The sequence below is a fragment of the Biomphalaria glabrata genome, chromosome 16 (genome assembly GCF_947242115.1).
Source record: "Biomphalaria glabrata chromosome 16, xgBioGlab47.1, whole genome shotgun sequence".
NCBI classification, from domain to species: domain Eukaryota; kingdom Metazoa; phylum Mollusca; class Gastropoda; family Planorbidae; genus Biomphalaria; species Biomphalaria glabrata.
The window spans coordinates 2188863-2210345 of NC_074726.1; the positions used below are offsets into that span (position 1 = coordinate 2188863).

The window sequence follows — 21483 nt, forward strand, 5'->3', positions numbered from 1 at the left end:
GGCCATTTCAACAAATAAAGCTAGGTCATTTCAACATATAAAAGTATGTCATTTCAACATATAAAAGTAGATTATTTCAACATATAAAAGTAAGGTCGTTTCAACATATAGAACAGGGTCATTCCAACATTTAAAACCAGGTAATTTCAACATATAGAACTAGGTCACTTCAACAAATAAAAATAGGCCATTTCAACATATAAAAGTAGATTATTTCAACATATAAAAGTAAGGTCGTTTCAACATATAGAACAGGGTCATTCCAACATTTAAAACCAGGTAATTTCAACATATAGAACTAGGTCACTTCAACAAATAAAAATAGACCATTTCAACAAATAAAGCTAGGTCATTTCAACATATAAAAGTATGTCATTTCAACATATAAAACTTGGTTATTTCAACAAATAAAACTAGGTCATTTCAACATATAAAACCAAGTCATTTCAACATATAAAACCAAGTCATTTCAACATATAAAACCAAGTCATTTCAACATATAAAACCAAGTCATTTCAGCATATAAAACCAAGTCATTTCAACATATAAAACCAAGTCATTTCAGCATATAAAACCAAGTCATTTCAACATATAAAATCAAGTCATTTCAACATATAAAACCTGGCCATTTCAACATAAAAAGTTAGTAAAAAGTAAAGTTCCCCTTTCAGACCATGCGGTCTATTGAGCAGAAGGTGTAAAAACCATCTGTTTCGGAGGCCCACGCTTAACGAGGGTGTCATGTGGCCAGAACAACGACCAACTGCCTGCACTTTCCCGCCATGAACGTACACCCCTGTACATTTCCTCTTTGTCTTATTGTCACCCTGGTTCCTTCCCTTGTAAGTTATACCGCTATAGTTTAATATATTTGACGTGGGGTGGCCGGGTATCAAAGGGATAGGCTTTCGAAACAAAGGATACCGAGTTGGAATCACGGTGGTGAGCGTGGTCTAGCACCTCGGGAGAGTTAGGTTACGTACACAACTCTGATGGGTACCTGGCGTATGTCCAGTTAAAAAAAAAAGGGGGGGGGTCTTAGTGTTGGTCGTGTAAACAGATGAGCTTTATATAATCGTCCACCAAAGATCGCAAGGGTTGAAAGAGGTCATTTTATAATTTAAAAAAATAATACAAAAAGAAAAAAAAAACACTATTGTTTGACAATCTCTATCAATCAATGTTTCAACTGTTTAACTGTGTCACTATCAAATTAATGTTTCAACTCTTAAACTGTGCCTCAATCGAGCTAATATTTCAACTGTTTAACTGTCTCTCTATCAATTAATAATTCAACTGTTTAACTGTGCCTCTGTCCATTAATGTTTCAACTGTTTAACTGTGCCTCTGTCCATTAATGTTTCAACTGTTTAATTGTGTCACTATCAAATCAATGTTTCTTTCAACTGTTTAACTGAGTCTCTGTTAATTAATGTTTCAACGGTTTTGTCTCTATCAATTAATGTTTCACTATTTTCACTATCGAGAAATATAGATGTACGAACATATTCACCATCAAGTCATGTTCTAGCTATTTATTTCTACTCATTTCTGTGTTGTTTTTTTTTTGTTTTATAATTTCATTTCAGTTCGAGTACGACATGGCCATGTTTGTAAGTCGGGACATTTTTTTAAAAGTTTATTTCTATTTCCAAATCTTTTATGCAAATCTTCTTTTACTAATCTTAATGCACATATTTTTTAAGTATATATATTTAAAAAAAAAAAAAAAGAGCCACAGTAACATAGGAAGCACTACACACACGAAGTAAGAGAGAGAGGAATGGAGAAGTGAAGGTAGAGAGATAGAGGGACAGATTAAGAGAGGATAGAAAACATTGATGAGCAGAGAATGACAGATGGTTGAGAAAGAGAGGGAGACGGAAAGAGGCATAGAAGAGGGAGTGAGAGGTGGAGAAAAGATAAAAAAGGGGAGGAAAGAAGAGAGGAGATAATAAAAGAGTAGGAAGACGAAGGAGAGATATGAGGGTCAATTTTTTCCACACTGACGTTTTCTAAGGACTGGCTGGTCACCTATGTTATACTTGTAACCACAAAACAAAAATCACCACTTTGCCCAGTGACAAAGGATTTCACATTGTCCACTGAGAAAACAAGCTGCCTAATCATAAGGCTCTACAAGACATGAACATATACACTTAGCTAGCATGTTCTCAGACAACCCTAGGACAGTTGTATACCTTAAGTATCCCGGAATACTAGGATAGCAATCCTTTTAAGGTCTCGAGAAGCTAGAAAACATATATTTCACTGTTCTGGGATACTCGAATGTCTTTAAATGTCATAATATACTGGAATAGTAATAGACATTTAGTATCCAAGGATACTAGGATAGTAACCATTTGAAGATCCCGGGATAGTAAGATAATAGCATAAGTGATGACACATGATAAACAACCTTTCCCAGTTCAATGCTAGACCCACTGGGTGAGTTCAAGAGACCCATTCACTGATCGAAACATTCTTGTAGAATGGACCTATGATCACGTTTGAGAAGCTGCCGCTATAATTGAAGGTGCACAAATATTATCCAGCCACAAATATTTAAAACAAACAAAAAGTCTATTTAGGATAATAACTAGAGACGATTTGAAATAATCGGTTTTCTAATTAGTATGTATACACTGTTTTAGTTTTAACAATATAAGTTACAAGTATTTAAATAGGGTAAAACAATGTTGGTTCTAATTTCAAGTATTAAGCATATTTGGTTAAAACTATGAACGATTTAATTGACATAGAAGAGAGCACCTGGTTTGCAGGCGGCCTCAGAACGAGACAGCTGGAGGTCACTCACAAGGGCCGCGGGATACACATTTGAGACCAAAAGAAAATCCGCTGCCGAGGACAGACGCAGACAGCGAAAAGAAAATCTTAATCGACCAGCGGCGGATAATGGTTATGCTTGCTCTGGGTGTGACAAAATATGTAGACCACAGCTGGGGCTGCATTGCCACGGGAAATACTGTATTCCTCATTAATCTTCAGACTCGAAGACAAACCGTTTAGAAAGTATTGATATGCTAAGCATGTATATTAAAGAGAGATATGACTTTTGGGTGCATGCTTTAGCATTTTGTAATCAAATTTCTTAGCTATCGCAATCTTCCTTTTTTAGTCTTCTTTCTTTGCGTTCCCTTACCTCGCCCCCCTTCAGCGCATTTCTCCATATCGCTTGTTCTTCTTTTTCTATGCTACTTTTTATTGCTCAAAGAAGGAGAAATAAAAAACGAAAGAGAAGATTAATTGTGACTCCATTAAAAATGCTTCAATTCAAATTTCTAAAAGCTAAGGAAGATGAGTGAACAGACAAAAGACTCAAAGATAAGGATCTTTCCAGAACCGATGCAGAAGGAAGCAGAAAAACCAAAGGTATGTAAGTGTGGATGATGTTATCACGTGATGTACGCGCCAAGTCCCAAGAGAAGTGTAAACAAAAAGATTCTGCATGCATACGTTTGTCGTAGCTTCCAGTTTGTTCACTATAATTAAATATGTAAAGGGACATAATTAGAAATGAAATTCAAAGTATTTTAGTTCCGCTTCGAGAAGTTTTAGTTTCCCATACTTATGCGTATGGAAGAGATGAAAATATATCAGAGTTGGATAAGTTTTTTGTGTTGTTTTTTTGGTAAATCTACTATTGAATTTGAATTATATATTTAATTATTGGTTGATGTGCGTGTTCAGTTAGTTAATGAAAAAATTGTAACACATTTTGGTGGGTGTTACGAAATGGCACATATATTGAGTACCGACAAGATGCACAAAAATATTAAATGTTTTACATGTTTCGGAGTTGAAGATAGTTTACTTCCTAGTCCAAACCTCACTCAGGACGACGGGGGATGGGAACGGGCAGGGTTTGAACCCTCGACGGTCGATAAATCCTAACGACAGTCCAGCGCACAAACCGCACGACCAGGCAGCCATCCTTAGAAGTACACCCAAGCTCAGAAATAGGATTGGACACACGCACTCATAATTACATGTAAAAAATTTATATCAGATTGTTTCTATTTCATAATTTGATTTCCAGGGGAACAAAAGAGTGTTTGTGTCTGTTTGTCTTTGCTATCGGTGTCTTGTATCTCTTTTGTGATGGTAAAATCACAAAATCCTAATCCAAAGGGTGATTTTTATTTCTATAATATTTTTAGCTTTTTATGGATGTGTGTCTCAAACAAAGGCCCAAATGGGGTTTGTTTTTTTGCCAATGACAGTATATTCGGTATTTTAAGTATGTATTAATCAGTAGTTTCACTAGTTTAACTAAAACTAAAAATTTATATATTGCACCAATATAATTCTAGGATTTCAAATCAGGTCGAATAAGGCAGTCCATAGGAGCAATTGAAGCAGCTTTGATTCAGGTGAATACTAGAGAGATAACATGATACAGATGATACTGATATCTTGTCCTATAGTGTAGTGGTTCCCATATTGTTATATGCGGAACCCAAGGGTTCGCGAGATGACCGAAGAGGTATTGGGTTAGAATCTCATTGAAGAATGTTTTTTTTTTTTTGGGGGGGGGGATTTTGAGGACGCCTGTAAGTCCACATAACTCTAACAGCTACCTATTAAAAGCCGTTGGTCGTTGTGCTGGTCACAGTTAGCCGTGGGAAATAGGTCAAGACTACCTTTACATCATGCCAAATAGATCTTAGGGTCTGAAATGGTGATTCACTGACTTTACTAACATCTAGTAAAGAAAAAGTGACGTTCCCTCTTTCAGGCCTTGTGCATATGTAGGGCAGATGATGTAAAGGTCATCGTTTCTGTGGCCTTCGGTTAACGAGGGTGTCATGTGGCCAGTACAACGACCAACCGCCTTTACTTTTCCCCAACTAATATCAGGTACCCATTAGAGCTGGGTGGACTCAGAGGCGCCCAAAAATTCGGAAAATTAAAAATCCCCAGTCTTCACCCGGATTCAAACCAGGGACCCCCGATTCAAAAGCCAAGCGCTTTACCGCTCAGCCAATGCGCCTCATTTATTAACATCTGGCTAGTTACACGAATATTTGGTATTATTTTTCATCACCTGATCATAATTGTTAATATTTTTATTTTTTTAAATTATATATTATTTAATTAACATAGTTCTAATTAATTTTTGTTATGGTCATCTCAAGGCCCAAGTTATTGGTAAAATAGACCGTGCGGGAGCTGAGCAGGCCGAGGACGATGAGGAGGAGGAGCCCGAGCCGGAGACGTTCAAAATAGTCGACTTCCGAGGTTTAATGCGACATCCTGAGGTGCTTCAGTCTATTGACAAAAAGGAGTCTAGGAGAAGGGCGGAAAAGATGCAGCCTATGAGGACCTTCAAAGAAAAGCCAAAAGACAAAAGGTTGACCTCAATAGTCACCAAGGAGGCAGTAATTCCTGTAAGTAAAAAAAAAGTAAAGTTCCCCCATTCATAACTTGTGGTCTACAGAGTAAATGATATAAAGGTCGACCTCAATAGTCACCAAGGAGGCAGTGATTCCTGTAAGTAAAAAAAAAGTAAAGTTCCCCATTCAGACCTTGTGGCAAATGATATAAAGGTCATCTTTTTCTGTTGCCTACGGTTAACGAGGGTGTCATGTGGCCAGCACAATGACCAGCCACCTTTACTTTTGCCATACTAATGTCGGGTACCTATGATATAGCTCCTCCTTCGTGATCGAAGATGAGCACATTTCTCATATCCCATGTAATTCGAAAGTGACCGTAAAGTCCAATCCTCGCTTTAAAAAAAGCCAGCCGCATACGTGGCATGGGTAATCATTAGAGCTTGGTGGAATCAAGGGCGCCTGAAGATCCCGAAATTAAAAAATCCCAATTTTCAGGATTTGAACCTGGGACCCCCCCGGTTCGGAAGCCAAGCAATTTAGCACTCAACCACCGTGCCTCCCGATTTATGTACGTACTAGAACGATATCATGAAAAAGTGGATACTGATCTTTTTTTCCCCTATATTACTCATGCAGACCTTTTTACAAAGCTTATATCAGCTCACCCTGTCTGTCTGTCTGTCAAAAACTTCGTACACAATATTTTTCCCACACTCAGTCTAGGGTTAAGCTGATGTGGTATAAGTTTAGTTATTCCCCTTGAGGGACTCTTGAACCCATTTTATGCTTTAAAAAATGATCATGTAAACAATCACAGGTTATCTTTCTTTCCTCTTCCGGTCTCAGACCGTCCAATCATGTAACAGGATCATAGTGTATTGAGAAAGCGACAATCTCATTGAAAACAATGGGTACATATATCTCTAATCGCACAGATGCATTATGCTTAGATCGGCCGTGGGTATAATTACATAACAGATCCGAACTAATACACAATTAGAGTTAATATAAGCTTTTTTTGTATTTTTGAAAATGTTTTTCTAGTTTGTTGACTCCCCATAGTAGTAAGTCGACTATCCTGTTCCTGTTTGTTGACTCCCCATAGTAGTAAGTCGACTATCACGTTCCTGTTTGTTGACTCCCCATAGTAGTAAGTCGACTATCATGTTCCTGTTTGTTGACTCCCCATAGTTGCAAGTCGACTATCATGTTCCTGTTTGTTGACTCCCCATAGTAGTAAGTCGACTATCACGTTCCTGTTTGTTGACTCCCCATAGTAGTAAGTCGACTATCATGTTCCTGTTTGTTGACTCCCCATAGTTGTAAGTCGACTATCACGTTCCTGTTTGTTGACTCCCCATAGTAGTAAGTCGACTATCCTGTTCCTGTTTGTTGACTCCCCATAGTAGTAAGTCGACTATCACGTTCCTGTTTGTTGACTCCCCATAGTTGTAAGTCGACTATCACGTTCCTGTTTGTTGACTCCCCATAGTTGTAAGTCGACTATCACGTTCCTGTTTGTTGACTCCCCATAGTTGTAAGTCGACTATCACGTTCCTGTTTGTTGACTCCCCATAGTTGTAAGTCGACTATCACGTTCCTGTTTGTTGACTCCCCATAGTAGTAAGTCGACTATCATGTTCCTGTTTGTTGACTCCCCATAGTTGTAAGTCGACTATCACGTTCCTGTTTGTTGACTCCCCATAGTAGTAAGTCGACTATCCTGTTCCTGTTTGTTGACTCCCCATAGTAGTAAGTCGACTATGACGTTCTGTTTGGATCTAACAACGCGAGTATCCTCAGCACAGTATTCATTCAGTACTTTCATTTTTAAATAATTAAAACAAGAAATTTTATTTTCTGCTAGGTTAGATTGGAATTTAGTTCTGCCACCCTCTTGATAGGGGTGTGGTGGTTGAGTGATAAACCTTCCAGCCTAGGGTATCGGGTTCGAATCTCTTTGTAGACTAGGAAGTTTTAATTTCGGGATTCTCAGGACGTCCCTGAGTCCAAAGTTCTCTGATGGAGACATGAAAATAGTTGGGGAAAGTAATAGCCATTGGTCATTGTGCTGGTCAAACGACTCCCTCATCTAACGTGGGACAAATAAACTAATGAGCTTTACATCAGTAGCCTCAGAGATCTTATGGTCTGATAGGGGAAATTCATATATTTTACTTCAATCTGACTAGTAAAAGGAATCTCAAGTATTCTTGTTCATCATTTTAATATTATTGTTATGCTAGAAACGAACGAGTATTTATTCTCTGGCGCTGTCAGGGTCGAGTTTCGTTAGAATGAAAGAAAATGTATCCTAGTCCGTTTAACAGTTTTCACAAAGAGTTTTCTGGTGATGTGGCAGGTCTGTAGCAGTCCCGCCCTCTGACAGGCAACGAGAATCTTCTTAGGGATGTTAAGGGCCTTGAAGGCATTTGTGATGTCAGTTGTCATTATCCCCTCGGTTGATATAGCAATGGGGTATATTGTTATTTTTTTAATTATTATTATTAATATTATTATTATTGAATTATTGTTATTAACATTATTTTATTAACTCTGTCTAAAATCAATGTTTATGCTAATCTCTAGGCCAAAGTAATTGGGAAAATAGACAAAGTCGACGACGAACGGTGTGAAGAAGAGAAGGATCAGGAGGCGGAGTCAGAGCCAGAACTGTTTCATATTGTAGGCAGCAAAGAGTTAATTCGTCAACCAGATGTTGATAAAATACAGATCGAACAGAAAAGAGTGTCCGCAATCAGCAGCGATGAAGAATTGACTCGGGTAGGTAATAGGTAAATATGTAGTTCGATAATGACCAATTTTGTCATCCAGGGGGCTGAAGGCTTTGCACTGGGGTTTTGTGCCTCCTCATGAGGCAGGTGAGACCTATGTGAGCCCGGAATGTTTGGCTGCACACTGGGCAGGTTATTCCAGCTGGAGCTAGTGTCGTGGGCCTTGCTTTTCTTCTCTGGCGCTTTTCTTTCTGCCAGCGCTGTTCTCTTTTCCTCAGCAACCTGTGCGCCAGTTTTCACAGCGCGAGGCCATGATACTCTGTCCTTTGAATCTGTCTCCCAGGTGGCTGTGTGAATGCTGAACGCCTTGAGAGAAGCTTTGAGGGTGTCCTTGAAGCGTTTTCTTGTCCGCCTTGCGAGCGCTTTCCTTCCCTTAATTGGCCATTCAGGAGTCGTTTAGGGATACTGAGGTCCTTCGAATAACGGGTCAGCAAAGCACCCACACAATCCTGATGCAGTCCCAGCTGCGATGGGCAGGACACGTCTGCAGAATGGAAGACCGCCGCATCCCTAAACGAATAGGAAATAATCATAACACTGAAAACACTGATCTTGTGTCATATAGTACCCACAAAGTAGTCTTACGCATTACTCCACTCAGTTGTTAGGTCTAAGGCAGCGACATATAAATAATACAGTTTGGAAACTGCTGAATTTCAAGTTCTGCCAGAAGGTAGCAGTGCGTACTGCAAGCTAAGCATGAGGCATTGGCTCAAATTTTCTTCTCAGAGTTGACTTTTAAAGCCTTTCACATCAAAAGAGTTCCCCTTTCAGGCCTTAAGGTCTATAGGGCAGATGATGTAAAGGTCATCTCTTTCTGTGGCCTATGGTTTACGAGATTGTGATGTAGTCTGTACAACGACAAACCGCCTTTACTTTTACCCAACTAATGTCAGGTACCCATTAGAGCTGGGCGGACTGAGAGGCGCCAAAAGATCCCAAAATAAAAAATCCCAGTCTTCACTAGGTTTTGAACCCGACAAGACATGAAAGAATAAAAAAGCAACCGATTAATCATTTAATATACTGATAATTATTTTTTTTATACAAAGAATTAAAACTAATTCTTCAGTATTTACAGATATGGCTGAATATGAAAGGTTCTGCCCCTTTAGATAATTGTGCAGTTATTTCTCCCATAACTTCATAACCAGTCTCAGATGAAGTTGCAAGTTATTTTAATTATTTTTTTTTTGGATAAAAAAGAGAAATAAGTCCTAAATTATTGAGATATATATATATTTGTCCGTGCTGAGTTCTTTCTCTTACATTCGCTTTTTTTTTTTTTTTTTTTTTTGCTTGTTATTATTTAAATTATTGACATTTTTTTGGTATTACCTTTGTTTATAAAACAATATTCTATCGTAATGTCTAGGCCAAGGTAACCGTCGAAGTCGGAATTGAGCAACCCGAAGAAGAGGAAGAGAATGAAGATGAAGATCAGGAGGTGGAGGGAGAGCCAAAGAGAGACACGAAGAGGATTCAGCCTCGCAAGACTGCGCAAGACAAATCCAAAGAGAAAGGCATGCCCTTCATCAGCCAAGCTGAAGCCACGTTCAAAGAGTCGCACTTTATTTCCATTGATCCCGCCGAGACAAAGACAAAAGAGAAGACCTTTAAGCCCATGGATAGCCTGGGAATGAGGCAGACAGAGGACAGCTTAGAGGCTATCGATAAATCAGAGAGGGCAAGCAGGGAGGACAGGTTCCAGACTCTCAAACGAAAAGAGTCTCTTCTCGCTGGCCCTGTTCATGACTCTCGAGACGCTCAGCAAGTTGTCCAAAAATCCGAAAGTCATTTCTCGGCGACATCCTTAGACACAAGAAGCATCCATGGCCTGGTTCATTTATCAGACAGCCAAGTATCTCCATCACGAGAACAAACGTTTGAGACTTTGGATCAAGTGACTGCTCTGCCTAGAACGGACAAATTTGAGCCCCTTCACTCCGTAGAATCATCCGAAAGAGTCAAACTAAGAACTATAGATTCTAAAGAGTCGGTAGATAGAATAGGAGAACTGCATTCGGTTGACTCTAAAGAAGCTTTTGTAAGGGCAGATGCATTGCATCGCATCAGCTCAAAAGGAGCCGTAGATATTTCTGGCTACCAAGCCATAGATATGAAAAAGACTGATAAAGATTCAGCCGGAGTCCAAGCTATCGTTGCTAAGGAGACACAGATCTTCGCCAACAATGTTCCCATATTAGACTCAAGGGAGGCGAAGCTTCAGGCAGAATTGGCGCGTAAAATGCAAGCGAAATCAAGAGATAACGTCTCCACCTATCAGGTCAGTTCTGTATTGTCTCTTTTTTCTTTTACAAGCTTAAATCAACTCTGTCTGTCTGTCTGTCTGGTAAAATGTTTATACACGTTATTACTTCGACACCAAATCTCGGATCAAGCTGAAATTTCGTACTATTGTTTCTTTTACCTGACAAAACCAGAATGTAAAAAGAAAATTAACTAATTAGTTATAATTAATTATTTGGTATGGAAAAAGGGAAAGAAATAGTGCTTGACCGATAAGGCGGTATAAGATAAATTAGTCCTCTTGAGGGAAGTTGATCTAAACTAATAATTGTGCTTGTCTTTGAATAGAAGTATTTGATTTTCTCTTAAAGAAATCAGAAATCGTACTCTCAGGGATTTGAAGACAATAAAATGACGAAATGATACATTTTGAGGGTGAGATTGAACCTGAGGTAAATAAACTTTGATTTCAGAGAAGGAAAGATTACTTGCAAGAAACAGGGCCTTAGTGCCCGTATTTTCAATATTGATCTGGTGCCTTTCCTGATACGTCCCCCCATTAACTCTTGAATTTAGGGACACCTGTGTTAGCAACGACGGCCTTAGAAAATCTGAGGCCCCAGGCGACGTAAATGTGGTGGCTCCTAATAAAATAATAAAATAAAAGATAAAATAAACGGCGACCAAATAAAATATCGCAATTTATTTAAAACCTGTGGGCTCCAACTATATATATCTGCGGCCCTAGGCTGCGGCCTAGTTGGCCTATGAGTAAGACGATAGAGATTGGACCATAAAATTAGCCAAAGAGATTGGACGACATGGGCGTAGCCAGGATTTTTTTTCGGGGGGGGTTTGGGGGGGGATTTTTTTCTCCCCCCCCCCCCCCCCGACTTCCCCCCCGTGTGTGTGTGTGCCTACATAATCTTTATTGCATTCTGACCCTTCATTCTTTCGGAAGACGTTTATTGTACCCTGGAATAGATTCTTCCATGAGTTAGTGGAAAATTGTAGATTCCTCGTCAATACTAGCAAGGGGGTCTGGGGGAGTTCCTACCGCTCCCCCAGCGCGGGGCGAAGCCCCGCCGCCAAGCACTATTTCTGATATTGAAAGCCAACAAAATGCATATTCTGAGGTATCTACAGTGCATTTTCCTGCTATTAAAAAGTTTTATTTCAAAAACCTAATGTGCTATTCTTACTGACTTAGACCCTACCGCGCCGTTTGGCGCATTTGCCGTCAAGCTGTTTCAATAAAATTGTAGATTCCCTGCCATTACTAGCAATGGGGTCTGGGGAGCGCTAGCGCGGGGCGAAGCCCCGCCGCCAAGCAATATTTCTGGTATTGAAAGCCAACAAAATGCATATTCTGAGGTATCTACATTGCATTTTCCTGCTATTAAAAAGTTTATTTCAAAAACCTAATGTGCTATTCTTACTGACTTAGACCCTACCGCGCCGTTCGGAGCATTTGACGTCAAGCTGTTTCCATAAAAATCTGTCATTGGTAATATCTGAAGCCTCTTCCCACCTGCCTTGAGGACCTCAATGAATGAGTGGCGTCAAGTTGTACTAGGATATCATTGCAACTCTTCTTATGCGTAATTCATTTGTCGGAGAACATGTCCCGCAAACCTCATGCGTCGCTCTCTCACAATCTTAATAAAGGGTCGACTCCCAGTTCGGCATAGGATTTCCTTGATTTAAACCCGATCTCTATAACTGACTCCTAAAATCTGTCTCAGCCATCTTTGTTGAGCCACATTTAGTGTTTTTCAATTTCGGCAGATGACTATTCACTGCAGTTTATTATGGGAGCCCTGCCACTGGTAAAAATGTGTAACCACTCTTGAATACGCTCTTGGAATTAAGTGACTGTACTTTGCTTTAGATTTTATATCGAAAAGAGAAGTTTTATAGTCAAAATCATCTGTTGGGGGTTTTCCACCTCAAAATGCTCTGTAGGGGGATCTTAAACTCAAAACCTTCTGGAGGGGTTTTAAACTTTAAACAAACGCCATCTGTAGAAGAGGGGTTTAAACTCAAAACTCCCGATTGGATTGGCTACGCTAAAATAATTTTAGTGTGTAATTTGCTTTTTTTTTTATATTGAAGAGGTATTTTTAGCATTAAACCCCTCTGAATGGAGGTTTAAACTCAAAACCCCTTTTGGCAACGCTCATAGCATTTTGAGTGCGTAATTTGCTTTTTTTCTTACACTGAAGATGTATTTTTTAGCCTCAAACCCCCCTGGCGGGGGGTTTAAACTCAAAACCCCTTTGAGTGTATTCATAGATTTTAGTGTGAGTAATTTGCTTTTATTTATATTGAAGAGGTACTTTTTAGCTTCAAACTCCACTGGAGGGGAGTTTAAACTCAAAACCCCTTTGACTACACTCAAAACATTTTGAGTGTATAATTTTTTTTTGGTTTTATTATTTAAGAGGAATTTTTGACCTTCAAACCCCGCTGAAGTGAGGGGGGGGGGGGGGGGGTTAACTGCAAAAACCCCAAGTAGGGGTTTAAAACTCAAAACCCCTAGTAGGGGGTTTTAAACTCAAAACCCCTGGTAGGGGTTTTTAAACTCGAACCCCCCTGGTAGGGGTTTTTAAACTCAAAACCCCCTGGTAAGGGGTTTTAAACTCAAAACCCCATTGGTTGTGCTAGGGCAATTGATGGTTTAGTATTAAAATCTCACCTAAAATAAACAAAATCAAAGCAAAAAATCATTCACTAAATTCCGATCCCCCCCCCCCAAGGGGGGGGGGAATTTCATTTCGGGGGGGGTTTGAACCCCAAAACCCCCCCCCTGGCTACGCCCATGTTGGACGATAATAGAGATTGGGTCATAGAAATATGCCCATAGAGATTGGACGATATAGACTGCAGCCTTTTTGGGGGAAATATTGAGAAAAAAACAAACAACCAACAATAAAGGTTGGAAGCGAGGTCGAGAGGATAAGTACGTTTGAACTTTGTTTGTTTGGCTACCAATGAAGGGAGCTAGAGGTTCGACACCCGAGTTGTGCTTACTGATCGCCTAAAGACCTTCTCATATACCCCCTCCTCCCAATGGTCCACAGTTCAGATTGGACCATATAGAATCTAAGATCGTATAAAATCTATAAAAGTAATAATTATTATTAAGGTTTAATAGAATGGTTAGGTTTTTTTTTCTCGGCAAGATGAAGCGTTCAGGCTACGTTTCTGCCGAAACCGTTGTCTTAGTGAGCACATAAGTAGTCAAAGAAACAAGTATACGAAAATCCATGCGAATAAGACTAAGACTAAGACTAAAACTAATAAGACTAAGACTAAGACTAAGACTAAGACTAAAACTAAGACTAAGACTAAGACTAAAACTAAGACTAAGACTAAAACTAAGACTAAGACTAAGACTAAGACTAAAACTAAGACTAAGACTAAGACTAAGACTAAGACTAAGACTAAGACTAAGACTAAGACTAAGACTAAGACTAAGACTAAGACTAAGACTAAGACTAAGACTAACACTAAGACTAACACTAAGACTAAGACTAAGACTAAGACTAAGACTAAGACTAAGACTAAGACTAAAACTAAGACTAAGACTAAGACTAAGACTAAGACTAAGACTAAGACTAAGACTGCTTTATTAATCCTTACGGAAATTTGTTGTGATCACAACTAATTAATACATTTGATAGTTTAAGAGGGCTTTTGAAGTTTCGATCAATCCACCAGTCAGTGCAATTTCAGGAATATATGTGTTGTATTTTTAGTCTGGAGTATTTGAGAGGACTCGAGTCCGTCGTGAGGAGGACAAGGACAGTACGTCTGCCAGCTTTGAGCAGCAACCCAGCAGCATTGAAAACAAGATCCACGCAGCCAGAAGCAAAACCTTTTCGCAGACTCTCCTGACCACAGAGGCCGCGGACTCCCATGACATAACCTTCACGAGCGACTACATTGATACCTATTTCGGGACACGCTACTCTGGCTCCATTTCCGACGATGTAAGTGCGAAGCTGAAGATCGGTGCATTGGCGTCACTAGGGTGGGCTGGGAGAGGTTCAAGGGTGCGGCCCGCATCAGGTTACTCCAAAGTGAAAACGTTTAAGAGGACATTAAATTTGAAGAAAATAACATAAGCGAATTTTATTGTTTAAAAGCAATCAGTAATCGTTGGTAATCTCTTTACATTGTATTTAATCAAAAAGAATAAAACTGTTTTTTAAAATCTTTTTAAAACCTTAAGTGAAATTTATGGGGCAGATTAGGTTAAGCTCATCTGTTACAAAAAGAAACAGTTAACCAGTGTTTAATGATGTTGCCACAACGTCTGACCGCCTTCTGTTTTGTAAACTATTGTAACAATCCTTTACAAATTGACGAGACTCGGGGGAAGATGGCGCGGCGTTTAAGTGGTTTAGCGCCTAGCTTCCGTATCTGAGGTCCTGGGTTCGAATCTCGGCGAAGACTAGGATTTTAAATGGGTACTTGGCATTAGTTAGGAAAAGTAACGATGGTTGGTCTTTGTACTGGCCACACGACACCCTCGTTAACCGTTGGCCACAGAAACTGATGACGATTACACATACATCCTGAAAGGGAAACTTAAATTACGTTTACTTAGTTGTTTTATATTCTATTCATTATCTATTTATTTCTTGTTTAAATACTCAGTTTGACACTTGTAGTTACGTTACAGCGTGCAGTGCTAACTAATCGCCGAACAAACTTTCATATACATGACAGGCATTAGATAATTTGAGACCGTAGTCGAGGTAAATTTGATGGCCCCTAAATGAAATAGAAAAATACAAGATAAACAGCGAAAAAGTGAAATTACACAATTTATTTAAAACCTAGTTACTACTCCCACAATAACATTGGGCACAAGTTTCGCTATTTCTCCTAAAAAGTGTTTGAAGTCCAGTCCGAGGACCCTAACTATTAGAGACCCTAGGCGGCTGCCTATTTTGGGGTTTCGTGGTATATAGGCTAAGTACGCTTAAACGTGGCTTGGCTTGGCTACCTATGAAGGGAGCTCGAGGTTTGACACCCGGCTCCAGCAGAGTTGTGTTTTCTGAGCGCCTTAAGGTGGCGCGGAAAAAGAGACCCCCTCTCCCACCCCGGTCCACAAATGAGATAGAACCATAACGCCCTGAGAATTCTATAAGCTTGAAGTAGCGCTATATAAAAAGCTAGAATTTATTTATTTACTTTATGCCTAAAGCCGGTCCTGCCATATATAGTGTGTTTATTAGTCCGATAGTTGTATTGAAAGATGTAGAACTATTGTTTCTCTATTACAGTGTTCCTCAAACTGTGTTCCGCGAGGCCTTAATAGGTGTTCCACGAACTACTGCAATAATTAACTAGTAGGCCACCACGTGAATTGATCTCTCTGAAAAAATGAGCGAAGTGTTCCGCTAAATACTCCGAATGAGCGAAATGTTCCGTTAAGGAAACAAATATTGGGAAACACTTGTCTAATAAATGTCAGACCTTTTTTTTTTTCTGTCGGCTCTTTTAAGATTTTTCATCTAGGCTGGGTTTATTTTGGTTGGTGCGGCACTGGGATGGGGGGTGGGGGAACTTGTGATATTTGACCTTTGGGTAGCAACTGCAAACCGTCAAAACAATACTGATCAGAAAGGTGGTTCAGTAAATTTTTCGGTTGGTACTATCTAGCTGATACACGCAGTAGTCGAATCAACTGGTCCACGTGCCATGGTCAGCAATGTCCGCTATATCAATTAAACGTAGCCAGGACTAGAATACACTGGCCAAAAAGGCTATCGCTAAAAAGTAAAGTTCCCCTCTCAGACCATGCAGCCTTTTGGGCAGATGCTGTAAATATCATCTGTTTCTGTGGCCCAACGGTTAACGAAGGTGTCTTGTGGGCAACACAACGACCCCCCCCCCCCTTTACTTTTCCCAAACTAATGTCTGGTACCCATAAGTTTTATTGAAGGTGTAAAAGATAAGAAGATAAGGGGGGTAAGGCCAAAGTATTATATGATAGTGTAAATAAGAGTTTTTCTCAAAGTGGAGATGGGGGAGGGTGGGCGTGATACTTGAATGAATACGAACTTACCAACGTTCTAAGTTAAAGAAAAAAAAAGAGAGGCGGTCCATGGAAAAATAATAAATAAAGCCTGGGACCAAATCTACGGGCGTTGCCGGTGGGTAAATGCTATTTTATCATATTCTTATTTAGCATTCGATGGCTTTATATATGAAATATGTCTGCACCCTTCGTTGTTTCAGCACTACACATTTACATTCACAGAACTAGCGCTGTGAGTAGCATTGTGCTAGGCCCTATGTCCACTTCTACCACTACCTGGCCAAAGAGGCGTACTTGCCTTTCTATTTCTTTCTGTTTCAGGTCAAGGCCAGCACCCGTGCACTCGGCTTGTTCGGTCACAGAGGTCCCTACAGTAGTCATGAGCTCGCGGAGCTGCAGTACTATATGGTGAGTTGGTCAGCTACGAGTGGACGCGATTGGGGGGGGGGGGGCGATGCAAGCGGGGACAAACGCAAGGTCTTATTATCCTGGGGAAAAAAAAGGGGTCATAGAATTTTGAAAGATGTACAATAATTAGAAATTTTAATCTTTGGTCGAAAAAGTATAAATAGCTTGCTTTTATTTGGTCTATTCTGTGTATTGTCAGGCGCTTCCGGGCTGTGTCTTATGCAGGTAAATCAAACGGATGTGACACTCAAATAACGAAATCAAATAACACAGGCGGGATGCCAACAATATAAGATAATATAAGATAGTCGACGCTGATAGTCAATGTCGAACAGGACGTTGAATAATAACGAAGGGAACTTTGGAATGACGTCAAGCTAAATCTGTAAAAACTGCCTCTCTCTAAAGCCATCAGAAGTATTTTGTTTACATTATGCTAATCTTCCATAAAACCACAGTCTAGTTTGTACTAGTCGGGTCATTGTCTCTAAGTCAAAACTTACCCTATTTAACCCTTAAAGTGCTGAGCTGTTTTTACAATGGGTGCATAAAAAATGGAATTACAATTCTGATGTTTAGAGGCTAAACTACCGCACGCGTTTTAAGGGTTGATTAAGAAATAATGAACAATTTCCCTAATCGTGCCATAGAATAAAAGAAGTGACGAGCTATTTGATAATTTTTAACACTGTTTAGCTTATTTGTTTAGCTTATTTGTTTAGCTTATTTGTTTAGCTTATTTGTTTAGCAGCTTATTTGTTTAGCTTATTTGTTTAGCAGCTTATTTGTTTAGCTTATTTGTTTAGCTTATTTGTTTAGCTTATTTGTTTAGCTTATTTTTTTTAGCTTATTTGTTTAGCAGCTTATTTGTTTAGCTTATTTGTTAGCTTATTTGTTTATCTTATTTGTTTAGCTTATTTGTTTTGCTTATTTGTTTAGCTTATTTGTTTAGCAGCTTATTTGTTTAGCTTATTTGTTTAGCTTACTTGTTTAGCTTATTTGTTTAGCTTATTTGCTTAGCTTATTTGATTTTTTTTTGGTTATTTGGCCGAGAGGCTTAGTACGCTTGAGCTTGGCTTGCCTACTTATCAAGTGGGCCCTAGTTTCAACACCCGACTCGAGCAGAACTGTTTACTAAGCGCCCGTAGGCAGCATGGAAAACATTCTCCCAGATACCCCCCTCCCCGCACTGGTTATCATATTGTGAATTAAACTAAAGTGTCTTTGTCATTGAGTTGAGTTGAGAAGTCTCTTTGCAACTCTTAAAATCATGGAAGCAGATTTAAACTTGTTACGTCTTATAAGCGATGGTCTTATTTTGGGGAAGCTCGGGCTAGAGTCGAACACACCGGGGGGGGGGGGGGGGGAGGGAACTTCCCCAGACTCCTCTGTATCAATTCCGAGGTAAAGAGAAGGAAAGGAAGCGGCTGGATTAGGTCAGGTGGTGAAGTCACGACACAGGTCGGGCATAATTCATGTTAATCTAAAGTCACGGGTTTAATAGTTGAAGGGGAGAGAACTAGAGACTCGAGAGAGTAAAGATGTGTATTTGTATTGAGTTAAGAGTTTGTTTTAAATACCCTCTCGTTTAGTTGTAATTAAATCTCTATCGTTGAATTGGTGCATTTTTTTAAAAATAAAACTTATGTTTATTTTTTTTTTCAAGTCATTTGAAGTAAGTTCATTAAAAGTATGCGCCTACATCGGTTTAGTTGAACTAATTACCTGGAACTGTAATCAGACTTGGTCGTTTGGTTATGGTGGGAAGCGTGGTCGAGAGGCCAAGTGCGCTTGCCTTGGCTACCTAGAAGGGGGCTCGAGGTTCGACACCCGACTCGGACAGAGTTGTGGAAAACCAACTCCAAGATACCCTCCCCCCCCACTGGTCCACAAATGAGATTGGACCAAAGCGCTCTGAGCATGCTATAAGCATGAAAGTAGCGCTATATAAAAGCTATAATAATAATGTTTTACCCACCAGTCGTAAAAGAAATGTTTGACCTGTTCCGGATGTTCCTTCAGAGTCGAAGATAGTTTACTTCCTAGTCCAAACCTCCCGAAGGGAGATGAGAGCGGGCAGGGTTTGAACCCGGGACCATCGATAAATCTGAACGACAGTCCAGCGCGCAAACTGCACGACCAGGCAGCCATCCAAGTTGGCTTAGTCGTCTTGTCTCACGAAAGGTTCTACCCGGGCGCTAGGTTAAGGCTGAAATGCGTTGCCTGGGTTTGTATTTCTAAATTACGACATAGCCTCTATGTGTTTCATTTAACGTTTGTGTATTTCTAAATTACGACATAGCCTCTATGTGTTTCATTTAACGTTTGTGTATTTCTAAATTACGACATAACCTCTATGTGTTTCATTTAACGTTTGTGTATTTCTAAATTACGACATAGCCTCTATGTGTTTCATTTAACGTTTGTGTATTTCTAAATTACGACATAGCCTCTATGTGTTTCATTTTACGTTTGTGTATTTCTAAATTACGACATAACCTCTATGTGTTTCATTTAACGTTTGTGTATTTCTAAATTACGACATAACCTCTATGTGTTTCATTTAACGTTTGTGTATTTCTAAATTACGACATAGCCTCTATGTGTTTAACTTAACGTTAATGTCAGGGGCGGACTAGGTGTCAAAATCGGCCAGGGCATTTCTATAAAATTCGGCCCACAAATTCTCTATCATGTGATGGGCATCCATGTCTAGGTGTATCGATATGCATGCATACACTGAACTCTATACCTTAATAAGCAATATAGCGTCTTTTTAAATCAGCATTTATGTAGGCCCTAAACAGATGAAGCCTACTAGTAGCACTGTCTACATTCTACATTTTATTTTCGGAAAATGTGTTTGATTAAAAGAGTATTACACTGTAATTTTTTTGAAAGACTTTTAATTTGGCGCTCAGAGGGCCTTTTATAAAAAAAATAATAATAACATAATAAGGATATTATAAAACCTTTAACAACTTGATATGTGCCATAGTGACTTCGATCAGGCCATTTCGGTGGCCCTACCGGCCCATTTGGGTACCGGCCCACCGGGCATTTGCCCAAATGCCCATATAGCCAGTCCGCCCCTGGTTAATGTATACCTGAACTACGACATAGCCTCTTTTTGTTTAATTTAACGTTTATGTATTTCTAAATTACGATATAGCCTCTCTGTTGTTAAACTTGTGTGTATTTTTCAATTACGAAAACAGGCGGCATCAGAGGCCCTATTTCTACGGGAGAGAATCACTACAGAGTCCAGACCTTTAACTGTCCAGCCCTATACTAAAATGTTCCTGTCTAAAATGACGCTATCGACCCCCGAAACTATTTGTGAGGTGAGAAAACAAAGACAGCAGTACCTCTTAACAAAATATAGTCTTCCATGTAATGACACAGTATTATTTATTATTTACTTGTGCTTTAAACTTTATCTGTCAGGAGCTGACACTGCCATTGTCTCATTCTCTGCTTGACGACAAAGAGTACAGCATCGCTGTCGACGACCAGCGAATCCAACAGACCCGCCATCACCACGAGGTCGAGAGCCGATACCACCGAGTCACGGAGCTCATGAACGACGAGTTTGACTTGGACATTAGGAGGCCCTCCCTCAACGCAGAATGGTTCCAGAAATTGAACCTGGACATTGCCCGGATGAACGTTCTCAGCAGACTTCTGCGCGACCCGAGGCGACTTCATCAGATGAAGAACCCAGTGTTACCGCCCCTGAAACAGAGGCGCCGCAATTTAGCGATATCGGAATTTACTGGGTGGGACATTGATCGACCCATTACGCTTCACCTGATGAACAGACTGCCGAACGATGGGGACAACGCAAAGGCTTTACTTAAGGTTCATCACTACACTTTTTAGTATTACCAATTATCGCTACTCATTATATTAATATTACTATTATTATTACTATTATTAATAAATGAAAAACTGTCATAAATCCCTACATTAATGAAGGAATTAAAAAATCAAACAAAGCCATTTCTATAAATCAAATAAGAACATAAAACTAAAATGCTATTTAACCTTGGTTAGGCCAATAATAGAATACGCATCCTATGTTTGGGACCCCTCAACTCAAGAAAACATTAAGAAACTGGAACAGGCACAGAATAGAGATTCATAACAAATGAATATTCACATTTGATTACAGTAACACCTTTAGTAAATCATTAAATTTAGAAATTCTTTAAGATAGAATACTTAAAAGTAAAGTAGCAATTATACATATAATACTGAACCATAATCTTCAAATACAAAAACCTAATGTTATACTCAGACACGAAGTGAAAGGCACAATCCTCATTCCATATGCTAGGACATATTTATACAAATGTTCCTTCTTCCCTAGAGGGTTGCCTAAACCAGCCATGAAAACCACTGACTTGGTAGAATTTAAGTCATGGGTTAACATGCATGACTAGATGCATCAAGCGTAGAATGTAATCATCTTCTTTTTTGAATTAACGTCTGTATTTTATAAGATAAGATAAGATATTACTATTATTATTACTTTATTAGTACTATTATTGGAAGGAGCATATTTCATTGTCCGGCATTGCCAGACTCACTCATTCCTTATTCTCCCATTTTG

General features: G+C 39.4%; 1 protein-coding gene across 2 annotated transcripts in view; it reads left to right on the top strand.

Annotated features, from left to right (window-relative positions):
• The window catches only part of LOC106061033 (uncharacterized), a 71973-nt gene that overhangs the window by 41611 nt on the left and 8879 nt on the right, over positions 1-21483 (top strand). For both annotated transcript variants that reach the window (XM_056014499.1, XM_056014500.1), the window contains exons 24-33: positions 1590-1613; positions 3310-3393; positions 4335-4394; positions 5160-5411; positions 7950-8144; positions 9531-10442; positions 14167-14400; positions 16782-16868; positions 20087-20212; positions 20316-20729. In XM_056014499.1, the coding sequence (XP_055870474.1) occupies positions 1590-1613; positions 3310-3393; positions 4335-4394; positions 5160-5411; positions 7950-8144; positions 9531-10442; positions 14167-14400; positions 16782-16868; positions 20087-20212; positions 20316-20729 (2388 nt within the window). The remainder of the gene's footprint in view (positions 1-1589; positions 1614-3309; positions 3394-4334; positions 4395-5159; positions 5412-7949; positions 8145-9530; positions 10443-14166; positions 14401-16781; positions 16869-20086; positions 20213-20315; positions 20730-21483) is intronic.